Genomic DNA, 13,068 nt, shown 5'->3' on the forward strand with positions numbered 1-13,068 from the left:
ATTTGAACCCATGTCTTCTGACTCTTTCTACTACTAGTTTATGACAGTTGTGTTTTCCAAAAACAGTCATTCCTAGAGTAAAATTAATTTGAATGTCTAAACTATGAGATAGATATATGTCATAATATATGTATGTGTATACACACACACATATACAGAACTTAGGTATCTGCTAGGAAACTTGAAAACTCCACAAACATGAAATTTAAGTACATCATTTCACACATACACTACAACAAAAAATATTGCTCAAAGAAACTATTAGAGATGATAATAAGCATGACACAAATTCCTAAATTTATTAATATTCTTCAGTTTCCTAATAAGAATGTATGGAATATATAGCAAGAATATACACTAAATATAGACTTTTTAGATGCAATATAGTTAAAAAATCATTTTTGTAGCCTATCATTCCTTAATTCAATCAAGGATAGATTTTTCCCAGCTCTCATTTTCTGCACTAAGAAAGTATAACAGTTGAAATCTTTGCTGATTAAGGGATTTACAAAACCAGATACTCTTTTTTTTTTAAGATTTTATTTATTTATTTGAGAGAGAGAATGAGAGAGAGAGAGAGCACATGAGAGGGGGGAGGGTCAGAGGGAGAAGCAGACTCCCTGGTGAGCAGGGAGCCCGATGCGGGACTCGATCCTGGGACTCCAGGATCATGACCTGAGCCGAAGGCAGTCGCTTAAACAACTGAGCCACCCAGGCGCCCCAAAACCAGATACTCTTAAATTAGAAATTGCCACTATAATAAAAAATATAAATAGTAACAAGTTTTGGCAAGGATGTGGAGGGATCTGAGCCTTCATGAATAGCTGGTGGAAATGTAAAATGGTACCAGGAAAGAGTCTGGAAGTTCCTAAAAAGGTCAGACATAGGGGCACCTGGTGGCTCAGTCAGTTAAGCATCCGACTCTTGATTTTGGCTCTGGTCATGGTCTCAGGGTTGTGGAATCGAGCCCTGTATCAGGCTCCGCATTGAGTGTGGAGCCTGCTTAGGATTCTCTCTCCATTTTCCCCTGCTCCCCACCCCACTCACATGTGCACACTCTCTCTCAAAAAAAAAAAAAAAGTCAAAAATAGAGTTATCATATGACTCAGTAGTTGCACTCTTAAATATATACTTAAGAGAATATATAGATTGACACAAAACCATATATGCAAATGTTCATAGCAGCAGTATACATAATAGTCAAAAAGTAGAAACAACCTAATGCTCATCAACAGATGAATGAACAAAATGTGATATATCAATACAATGGAATATTATTCAAAAATAAAAAGAAATAAGGTATTGATATATGCTATAACATGAATGAACCTTGAAAAACATTATGCTCAGTGAAAGAAACCATTCACAAAAGACCACACAGTGTATATGATTCCATTTATATGAAATGTCCAGAACAAGTAAATCTCTATTATAGAGACAAAAAACCTCCATAGTGGTTGTCTAGGGTTGGTGGGGAATGGAGAGTGACTGCTAAAGGGATTTCTTTTGGGATGATAAAAATGTTTTAAACTTGGATTTGATGATAGTTGCACAGTTCTGTGAATATACACTAAGACTACTGACTTACATACTTTATGTGGATGAATTTAATAGCATGTGTGTTATAGGTCAAGCCATTACATTAAAGAGAGAGAGGAACTTTCATGTTTTATACACCGTAATTCAGACATTTTGAGGAACACAAATTTCAAAATTTATAATCAAAGGTTACTTTGTCAATGAGTCATATACACCTTCACAAAGTAATATTGGTTTGACAAAAGAAAATATTTTACCAGTATTTGGGAAGTGCTTACTTGGTGCTCTGTCTCAGTTTTAGACAACTCGTCAATCTTCTTTTCCAATTTATATATATCCATAATGTTCTTAGTATTCTGATGTAAAAGAAGATAATATTCTTAAATTTAGACAAAAAAAATAAAAGAACAAAGTTTTTTTTAGGAAGTGGTATTTTCATCATTAACATCACAATCCATTTTAAATTAAGGGACAAAACTTTAGACTTTATCCAAAAGTAACATGGTCCTTTTAACATGACCATCCAGGACTCTTGGGAGTCCCTTTATCTTCCATGGCCCCTTGGCCATGCACTCCCCAGTCACATCTTCATCTTCAGACTTCTCATTCCCAGCAAATGTGACCCCTCCATTATTTTAATTGCAAACATCTCACTCTTCAACCACCACTTCTTCTTTTCAGATTACTTCTTTGAGAGCCAACAAACCTTCAGTCCCCACTGAAGCCTGCATTGATCCTACTCCCTTCCTGTGAACTCAGTCCCCTCTTTAATCAGCTTAAATTCTCCCATGGTCAATCATTATAATACCTCTCTTCCACTTGCCCTCTATTCCCTTGCTTCTCCCCTACCTACTTCTTAGTATTTGCTTAATTTCAGCTTGCCACCCACTCCATGACAGCACCCTTCCAGATAAACATTGTTAAAGAAAAATACAAATGAAGCAACAGGTCACACATTCAATTCATAATTTTTAACTTCAGGGTTGACTGGTGATCATATCATACAATCCTAATCCATTCATGTGGCCCCTGGCTTAAATTAGGGAACTGCAAATTACACCAACTTCCCCACCCCACCGCACCCTCACAGGTCAACTCCAGCTGACCACCTGGTCTGTAAATAAAGCTTTATCAGAACACAACGGTGCCTATTTTTTTTTCATATTGTCTGTGGCCGCTTTCATATGACAATGGCAGAAGTGAGTGGTTACAACAAAGGCCTTTTAGCCAGGCAAGCCTAAAAATATTTACTATCAGATCCTTTACCAAAAAGTTTGCCAACTCCTGGCCCATTTCATCCCTTCTGTCTCCTGGAACTTCCAATACTTCCTCCAACTTCCTCACTATCAGCTGATCACTTTGCTTTTATCTCAGAGACATTAGAAACAATCAGAAGAGAACTTCTATATCACCAGAACATATAATAAATACGTTTGGATATGTTATAAAGCATTTGCTGATCTAACACTTCTCTCCAGCAGTCAGCCTCCATAAATTTATGCCTATATGTTACAAGGGCTCGTAATTGGTCTTCCACTTCTTCCCTTGCCCCACTACAGTTGATTTTAAACCCAGCAGCCAGAGTTATCTTGTTAAAATAGAAATTAGATCACATTTCTCCTCTGCTGACAACTGTCCAACAGCTCCCAACTCAGTCAGTGGAAACAGCCAGAGTCCACGCAATACCTATATGAGATGCTGTGGGTCTGGCTCCCTGCAGCTCTCTGTACTTCTTGTGCTTGTTACCTCTGCTCCAGCCACAATGGCCTTGCTGTCCCTCAAAAAGAGCTGGCAGCCTAAGCCTGAGGACTTATAGCTACAGTTTCCTCTGCCTAGAATGCTCCTTCACTGATAAACCTCCTTTCGTTCTGATCAAATGATTAACTTCATAGGGCTACTTTTCCTTTAAATTCCACTGTCCCGCAATTCTGTTTTCTGCTTTTCTTTCCTCCATAGCACTAATCACCACCTAACATGCTAGTTCCTCGTGGGCTTTTCTACGTAAGCTTGTATGATCAACACCTAGAATAGTGCGTCCTAGCTCACAAAGGTTTCCCAATAAGTATGTGTTGAATGAATGTAACTACCCAAGCTATTGTGCTGTTACTCTCACAGTGCATCAGATTTCTACCACCCAAAGGAATCTCAGCTGGTAGTGACATTTATATGCTTTTACTAATGCAAATCAATAATTGCAATGCTCTCATGACGAAGGGTTCCACATCTTCCTCCTTCTACCTCAGTTCTAAATTCAGTTCTGTACAATTCTTTGATGCTAGTCAGTCATCTTAAATATGAGGAGAAAAATATCTTATACTGAGAGCTTAACTGTAAAACACTGGTTTCATGAAAACCTGGCCTTGTTGCTATACCATGTCTAAATCTAATGTAGGGTTTCTTGACAATCTTTTAATTGTTCCTTTCCAACCCACTATATAATTTCTTTAATGTCTGGTTGGCCCGTATTTGAGACAATTCTTCATCATAGACTGTTTATCACAGCTTAATAAATAGCCCTGATAAACTTATAAAAAGCCCCAATTAAAAAACTATACATAAACTTAACATTCAAAAGGTACTTATAGAAAATTTTCCTCCAAAATATTAACTTACAAGTAGCTCTGTTACCTGTTGCTTCAATGCTTTAACTCTGTTGCTTAAAAAACTTAAGGCATAGGACTTTTTAGATATTTTACTAATATTTCCTAACACATATGAAGTACATTATGATTAACCAAATAGCTTCATATGCAATATCTTAATCTCCAAAGTAACTGTAGGGAATAGGTATTATTAACCCCAAAAAGATAAATGGTTTTTCCAAAGTCAGACTTTCAGACCCAGTGACTAGGTCTTTGATTCAAGATTTTTTCCAGCTAGTTCAGTGGAATAATGGAAAATTAATAATGTCTACATTTTCCTTCTTGATTTGTATACTTTTTATATGGGTTAATTTCATTTTATCTTAAATCTGAATTTCTTAAACCCCATTTCTTCCATGGATAATTACAAAGGCAATAATGTACTTCTGTTCAGACATGAAGGTCCTATCCACTCTTCCTCACTTGTCATTTGACAAAGCAAACTGGTCTTTTTGTTCACAGGAGTCTGAATATTCACATGATTTCTGTTTAATCCAGGGTCAGAATTCATGCTTGTATGATTTCCATATGTTTTTCTCTACCTGTGTTTAATAATTTCAGCATACCTCTTCTTGGAGAATCCGAATCTTAAGAATCAGAGCCCGGTTTTCTGTCTCCTGATTCATTAAGAGAAAGGAATTAAAAAGTATTTAGAAGTTTTTGAAAATACCACTTATTTACCTCTAAGGCTACTGACATTCTTTCTCTTTATCAACTTTAAACATGGTATTGACATATCACAAAGGAGCTTAGTCTGAAAATATTCTCAATATGAAGCTAAGCCTTTGGCTTCTAGTTTCTTGGGATTTATAAGATATCACTCTTCTCCTTGACTCAATCTGATAGGGAGGGAAAGAGGAAAAACAAAAAAGGAATAGCCTGGCTTCTTTCCCTGCTACATTCCCACTGTCCACTTATGACAGGTAGTATGAATTCATCTATTTAAATGGCACCTTGAAATCACAAAAAGTTCTAACTTTCTACTTGAAGCTGTGGATATTCTCAGATTCAGTATTACCAGAACATATGAATATCAAAAACTATTTTATATTTAAGAGCCCAAAATTCAGAACCACAAGAAGAAAAAATATTCTAGGACAAGATAAATGCCAAAATGTTAACAGCAAATCTTGTGGGTAGGATAAGTTAAGGATTTTGTGGTATTTTTTGTTAATAGGCATTTTTTTTTTTTTTTGAGAGGGAGAGAGCATGCGTGCGCATGCACATGCTTATGGTGGGAGGAAGAGGGGGGCAGAGAAGCAGAGGGAGAGGGAGAGAGAGAATCCTAAGCAGGCTTCATGATCAGTGCAGAGCCCAACCCTGGGCTCAGTCCCACAACCCTGAGATCATGACCTGAGCTGAAATCAAGAGTCGGAGACTTAACTGGCTGAGTCATCCAGGGACCCCTGCATTTCCTCATTTTATAGAGTGAACAGGTATTACCTTTATAACATAGAAATAAAAGGAGAACCAGCTCAGGTTAAGATGTCATTGGTATGAGAATGAAAGAACACACACACTTTTGGAATTGGAATCTTAAGACCTGAGTTCAGTCGTAGCTCTACGTTTATTAGATAATTGACTTTGAATAATCAAAACATTTCTGGACTTCACCTATAACTATTAATTTTTTTAACTGAAGAATATCAACTTCTGTTTTTACCTCACAGAATTTCTATGACCAGTGAGGTAAAGTAGTAAAAATTCTTTTGAAATTGTAAAACACTATAAAATGCAAAAGGTTAGGATTGTGTATCTAGGATTCTGACTTTGTAACAATCACAACTAACAATATTGAGCCCTAGGAGGAAAAAGGACATTGATGATTTTACACGTATTAACTTATTTAACCCTCCAGCCCTAGGGTAGGTAGTACGGTTATCTTCATTTTATACGTAAGGATGCTAAAGGTGAAAGAGGTTACGTGGTTTGCCTAAAGTTACACAGTCGCTAGAGTCAGGCCTTGGATGTCAGTAGTCTGACTCGCAAGAATGGCTACTTGCTCATTTCTCAGCATTTCCTCCACATACAAGATCCTCTGTGGTCCCAAACTGAGCCTGTCCTGTACTGCATTCAGAGACTTGCAGAGTTACCTGACACTCAGTGAGTCTAGTCCCCACATTCGTGCTGAGGCAAGAGCTAAGCTAACCTGTGTTGGTTGTGGGAGTGACATAGGCCTGGAGCCCAAGTCTCCTGATGGCTTATAGATCTAAAAAGGAATTAGTCTGAATGACTTTCATCCGACCCCACCATTGTCAGCAATGCTAGAATACTGCTGGAATATATCAGGATTTGGAAGATTATTACTAACGCTCTAGACAATAATTTAACATTCTCAATTTAGAAACAGTTTTCAATTCAGTTTAACTTAGTTTTTAATTAAAACTTAGCTTGAATTTAAAGCTTAGTCTAAACAATGTTTTGCTCTAAAAATTTCAAGACTGTGTTTATTTAGTGTAAGGACTGATTTATGGGGCTTTTTAGTAATCTGTAAGTACTCAGATAATGGATTTTTTTTTTAAACCTGAGAAAAAGGTGAAAATTTGATAGGGAATTTATTTTTTTAGAAAATTCAAGTGGTTTTTAGTATCAGGTATTTATGAATTCACCTATCAACTTCAGGAAGCATTCCAGAGATCTTCTAGATCTTCAGAAACCATTGTGAATATGACTGAGTTTTGTAAAGAATTTTAATCTTGGCTGAAAAGAAAAACAGTCTATCCTATTTGCCTTTACTTTTCTAAGGTATTACCAATTCATTCATCAGTCTACTGACTTCTGATTTTTTTTTAAGATTTTATTTATTTATTTATCAGAGAGAGATAGTGAGAGAGAGAGAGCACAAGCAGGGGGAGTGGGAGAAGCAGAGGGAGAAGCAGGCTCCCTGCTGAGCAAGGAGCCCGACGTGGAATTTGATCCCAGGATCCCGGGATCATGACCTGGGCTGAAGGCAGACGCTTAACTGACTGAGCCACCCAGGCGTCCTTGACTTCTGATTTTTTAAAAAGGTTTTTATTTATTTGTCAGAGAGATAGAGAGAACACAAGCGGGGGAGCGGCAGGCAGAGGGAGAAGTAGGCTCCCCGCCAAGCAGGGAGCTCGATGCAGGACTCAATCCCAGGATCCTGGGATCATGACCTGAGCCAAAGGCAGACGCTTGACTGACTGAGCCACCCAGGCGTCCCCCTGACTTCTGATTTTTGCCTCCAAATAAACCCTCTTGGATTTCAGTTATGTAAACTATATGCCAATTTCAAATTACTTGGCTGACTTACTAATTGTTTGTTCTGGGCTAAAATCATGGTCTTCTGCTCTTCAGAAGCATTCATACTAATTTTCAGTTCCTCCAGTTCTTCTTTTAACAGATTTGTTCTCATAATAGCTTGGTGGGCACTGTGGGGGTGGGAGGGGGAGGCAGTGAGCAAAACCTCAAATATAACCGTCAAAGATACAAAGTAAAGCCAAGGACTATTTTTGGACCCAAGCTGAAAACCACTAAAGGCTTAAACCAGATGCCAACAATAGTAAAAATACACCCATGATCTTTCACAGTCCTTAGAAAAGGAAGAGATTCGGGGGGAGTGTGGTGGGGGCAAGAGAGATAGAAGGAAACAAACATATTCTTGAGGATAAAGATTTGGAGTCTCTCTTTGAAATTCATCATTGGCTGGATTACATGGTTCTTTCCTTCCACTAAGATATAATATTTAGTTAATGCAATTCTACAATTATTTATTGCCTAATACCATGTTCCAGGAGCTGTATCCTGCAAAGAGGCCTATGATGGTGAATAAGAGACACAGTCCTTGCCCTTGTAGAGGTTACATACTAGTGAAGGAGAGGACAACTAAACAAATTATTACAAATAGTGTCTATGTACTTTACTTTAGAAGTTTATTATAGCATTGTTTATAATACCAAACTACCTAAATGTCCAACAACAACAAAAAAAACCCTATTAAATGAATTATGGTAATCCATATCATGGAATTGCTTATTTGTATTCCCACTGGATTATAGACTGTTTTCTGAGCAGATCTCAAAGAAGGTACTGTTTTTTTACTTGCTAAGGAAATTACACTGATCGTTCAACAAATGTTCATGGAGCTCCAACTCTGTACCCGGCATTATGTTAGGCCCTGAAGAAGACAAAAGTGAGTCCAAGCATGAGAACTCTACCTTCCTGGAGTTTATAGACCAGAAGGGTAAACAGACCATCATAATTATAATACAGTGTGATAAGAACCAAGATTAGAGTGAACCCAAGTTCTGTAGACACTGTGTAAAAGGCAGACAGCTCAGATAATGGGAGGGTAGGGGTGAGGGGAGAGAGAGAGCAAACAGCAGCCCATTGAAGGGCTGCAAGCACTTAGATATTGTTGGAACCTAGAGTGAAAAATGGGAGTAGAGATCAGCAACAGAAACCCTGTCAGAAAGGACTCTGCAAATTGAATTTCATCCTGAAGGTGATAGGGATCAATGGAAGTGTTTAAAGCAGGGACATGATGTGGTCAGACTAGCATTTAGGAAGAGCATTCCTGCCCATGTGGCACTAGTTTTGGAAAGGCAGGGAGATGAATCAGGAGGCTGCTGTAGTGATCCAGATGAAAGATGATGTTTTGTTGAACTAAGTAGTAGATTCTTCTAAGACATAGATTTTTTTTTTTAAGATTTTATTTATTTGAGAGAGAGAGAGAGCACAAGCAGGGGGAGTGGCAGGCAAAGGGAGAGGGAGAAGCAGATTCCCTGCTGAGCAGGGAGCCCAATGCGGGGCTTGATCCCAGGACCCTGAGATCATGACCTAAGCTAAAGGCAGATGCTAAACAGCCTGAGCCACCCAGGCACCTCTCAAGGCATAGATTTTTTTTTTCTTTTTATTAAGGCATAGATTTTTAAGAGAAACTCTGAATTATTATATTTCAAATAAATAATAAACAAAACTATTGTGGAATGGAGAAAACTCAAGGTAAGCAGTTCTTTTTATTTTATAGATTGGTTTGGAGGCTGGACTGGCTGGTCGAAAATTATGAGGGAAAGAATCCATGGTCAGAATGCTTTACTGTCTTTTCAAGTTAACTTAGAACTTTTCTGTTCAAAATTTTAGGACCTATAACATCTGTAACTGCAGACTTTGTGAAAACTTTGCTGCTTTTTCTCCCTGAAGTTTAGGCATCTCCTCACAACCCATTTTACCAGTACTTGATACTATGTGATATGTCCCCTAGGTCCTTTATCCCTTTTTATCTTAAGCTAAAGTCACAACTTTTCTTATCATCCATCATCCTTATCATGTACCCTGAAAGCACATTTTAAACCTGGCTTATCAATGAATCTCTCATAATATAGTTGGCCTTTGAACAACATGGGTGTGAGGTGCACCAACCCTCCTAAAATATCTATGTGTAATTTCTGACTCCCCCCAAAACTTAAGTACTAATAGCCTACTGTTGACTGGAAGCCTTATCAATAACATCAATAGTTGATTAACACATATTTTCTATGTTATATGTATTATATACTGTATTCTTGCAATAAAGTAAGCTAGAGAAAATAAAATATTAAGAAAATCATAAGGAAGAAAAAATACATTTATAGTATTGTACTGTATTGAAGAAAATTCATGTGTAAGTGGACCCGTGCAGATCAAATCTGTTATTCAAGGGTCAACCGTACTTAGCATGGGAATTTGCATAGAGTAAGAGTTCAACTGAACCACAGAATGCTCTGGAGAGATCCACACTTGGTCAATAGGTATACTGGTCTTAAATAGGCAACACTGCTTTGAATGACATAAAGAATATCATTGCTAGAAAAGAACTGCCAAACATTGCTAGCAAAAATCTAAAATAGTACAGCTGCTTTGGAAACAATTTGGCCGTTCTTCAAGATTCTAACTCTAAGTCACTACACAGCAATTTCCCTTCTAGGTATATACCAAGGAGAACTAAAAGCCTAATGTTCACACAGAAATTTGTATACAAACGTTCATAGCAGGAGTATTTGTAATAGCCAAAAAGTGAAAATACCCCCAAATATCCATTCTCTGAAGAATGGATAAACAAAACTGTATGTCCATACAATGGAATATTATTCAGCCACAAAAAGGAACGAAGTAGTTCCATATATGCTACATGGAACCTTGACAACATTATGCTAAGTAAAAGAAACCAGACACAAAGGTCACATATTGTATGATTCCACATATTGTATGATTTCCTTATGTGAAATGGCCAGAACAGGTAAATCCATAGAGACAGAAAGCAGATTAGTGGTTGTCAGGGGCTGAGGGGAAGGGAAATGGGGAGTGACACTTAACAGCTATGGGTTTCCTTTTAGGAGTGATGAATTGGATCATGGTAACTGGCTGCACAACCTTGCAAATACAGTAAAAAAACACTGAATTGTGCCCCTTAGAAGGGTAAATTTTTATGCCATGTGAGTTATAACCCAATTTAAAAAACAGATTTTTTAAGAAGGGAAAGCTCCCAGCACACTGTACCCTTCTCTATGAGTCACCTTTTTATCTGATGGCGTAGCTCAGTACAATCCTCTGATAATCGGCAGTTAGCTTCTTCCAAGGTTTCTAATGCCAATTTAAACTTATTATTTTCCTCCTCCAGTTTCTGCTTGTGAAAATGCAGGTCTGCTACATAGGTAATCAAATCAGAAACTTCTCTGTGGGTGAAAGAATGAATGAGAATCATCTTCAACATCTCCAATCCCTCCTGATCAAAATAAAGCATATATCACTGTGCAACTTTCTACTTTATCCCTTTCGATCCTAGTAAGTGTAGTCCATTTATATAATAAATATTTATTCAAGCATTGTTACGATAGCAGAGATTTTTCCAAAATTGCCAAATATTCAGCATCGGCCAGTGGTGAAGTCAGCTGCCACAGCTTTGTTAATTCTTTTCCACTTCGCTTCTAACACTTGCCTCCACCTACTATGAAGAGTTTCCATTTCTGCCCGGGTCATGAGAGCTTCTGAAATAAATTGACACATTGTTACTCTTTCAGCCAAGGGATCTTGGCAGGTTTTAATAGGCCTTTAACTAGGAAACAATTCCTAGCGACTTACGTTTGCAGCCTGTAGCTCACAGTTTAGTATTCATCTTTCCTAATATTTTCTACAGTGTGTTAATGTTTTTGTCACCCTTGATCCTGACATTAGAGCCCAGGCCCTGTGAGAGTCTAGACCGCATGTTTCATGGAGTCCCAGGCCTTCTCTTCCTCTTTGCCATCTTATCCCAGTGCTTAGCCCAGCTTGGGTACATGGTTCCTACCACACATTTTTGCGTGGGCAAACCCAAAGTAGCAAAGAGAACATAAGGGAGAGAGAGAATTGCCTCTCCTTGATATCTAAAACTTACACACCTTTAGCAGAAAACAGCCTTTCTCATTCATATCTAAAAGTATCTATTAAAGAGATGCTTTAAAAACAATCACCCAAAGAGCTTAAGGTCAATGTCATAATTTTACTTCAAATGGCACTTGTTTTCCATGGAAAGCACATGAAGTTAATGTAGGAGAAGGGTTTTATTAGTGAGGAAATGTTAATTTATATAATACTAGTCTTATATAAATTGTGCTCCTAGTGAAATTAGTTCTAATACAATTGGGATAGAATAGTCAAGAGTTAAATAAAAGATTGGTTAGCCACCCCCCCCCACACACACACACATACACAAAGCTAAGTGGCTTTATCGTAAGTAAAACATGTAGACCTATGAAATAAGTGAGAAAAAGAAATAAGAGGTACTTGAGAAAGCATTACAAGTAAGAATGCTTACAAGACTCCTTTAGACATATCTCCACCCAAAGCCTCGAAGCTCCATGACGTACATTCTGTTTTATCTGTGGTCATCTTAACTGAAACACATACAAGAGTGTTTTATGAAAAATCCATTTCTCCAAACCACAAGAAAGTGGTAGAACAAACAGGAAGAAACACATGCATACTTGCTCTACTTGATTTTATGCTGTCCTGTTCAAAAACAGAATCATCGGTGCCACCTGATCCACCATGCATTCTTTCCCTGCAACCAAACAAAATCCATGAGCTAGGATTCTTTGCCAGCCCAAAGCTCAGCTAATTTTTCAGATGTGCTCTGTAACTTCTCTATTCAGGTATTTCTTTCTGAGTTTTAAAACTATCTATTCATTCAGCAACTATTTGGAGTTCGACATTGTGCTTAGATAGGGTAATAGAAAAGAGAATTAAGGCATTACCTCTATCTTCCATTAACTTTTAATCTAACCTGAAAAAGAAAATGTGCATGCAGAAGTAGGCAGGTAATGATGTGCAGCAGTTATGATTGGGGATGGGAGGTCTCAAGGGATTAGGAAGTCAACATAGTTTGGCGTAATAAGTTTGCAGAGATAACAAGGCTGTGGGATTTGAAAAATTGGGAAGGAAAAGGCATGAGCAACTAATACTTTTATGGTGCTATCATTTTTCCTTTCTCATGGAAAACCAAGTTGAACCTAAATGAATTGTACTTTGAGCATTTACTTCTGAAATTTGGGGAAAGCTCTATATAGTCCACTATCCAGCACACAAATTCTAGCTCTAACCCTCAAACATATTAAAGTTTCAACCATTTCCTTTTTAAGAGTTTCTATACTATGATTTTAAGTTTTATTTAATCTTTCTAAATGCCAAATACTTAGACTATCTCTTTGGAACAGCTACAAAATTCTCTAGATCTGTACTAACATCTCATTGTGTTTCAATGTGCGACGGCTGTCAGAATAATTCACGCACCACTTTACTATTGATAGCTATATACCTATCACCATTTGAGCTTCTGTTCTTCTATTTTGTGCTTATACCTCCCATATTTTTCTTTACTTTTTTATAAAAATTGGAGTTTTTTTTTCTTTTG

General features: G+C 37.5%; 1 protein-coding gene across 1 annotated transcript in view; it reads right to left on the reverse strand.

Annotated features, from left to right (window-relative positions):
• Positions 1-13,068, reverse strand: part of IRAG2 (inositol 1,4,5-triphosphate receptor associated 2) — a 118,160-nt gene that overhangs the window by 72,975 nt on the left and 32,117 nt on the right. Inside the window, exons 3-8 of the mRNA XM_045869555.3 lie at positions 12,143-12,219; positions 11,974-12,052; positions 10,697-10,855; positions 7,456-7,573; positions 4,748-4,798; positions 1,818-1,895 (exon numbers count right to left, since the gene is read on the reverse strand). Coding sequence (XP_045725511.1) covers positions 1,818-1,895; positions 4,748-4,798; positions 7,456-7,573; positions 10,697-10,855; positions 11,974-12,052; positions 12,143-12,219 — 562 coding nt within the window. The remainder of the gene's footprint in view (positions 1-1,817; positions 1,896-4,747; positions 4,799-7,455; positions 7,574-10,696; positions 10,856-11,973; positions 12,053-12,142; positions 12,220-13,068) is intronic.

This window comes from Mirounga angustirostris, unplaced genomic scaffold (genome assembly GCF_029215605.1).
Source record: "Mirounga angustirostris isolate CCGP_5_RB_7025 unplaced genomic scaffold, mMirAng1.0.hap1 SCAF_5, whole genome shotgun sequence".
Taxonomy (NCBI): domain Eukaryota; kingdom Metazoa; phylum Chordata; class Mammalia; order Carnivora; family Phocidae; genus Mirounga; species Mirounga angustirostris.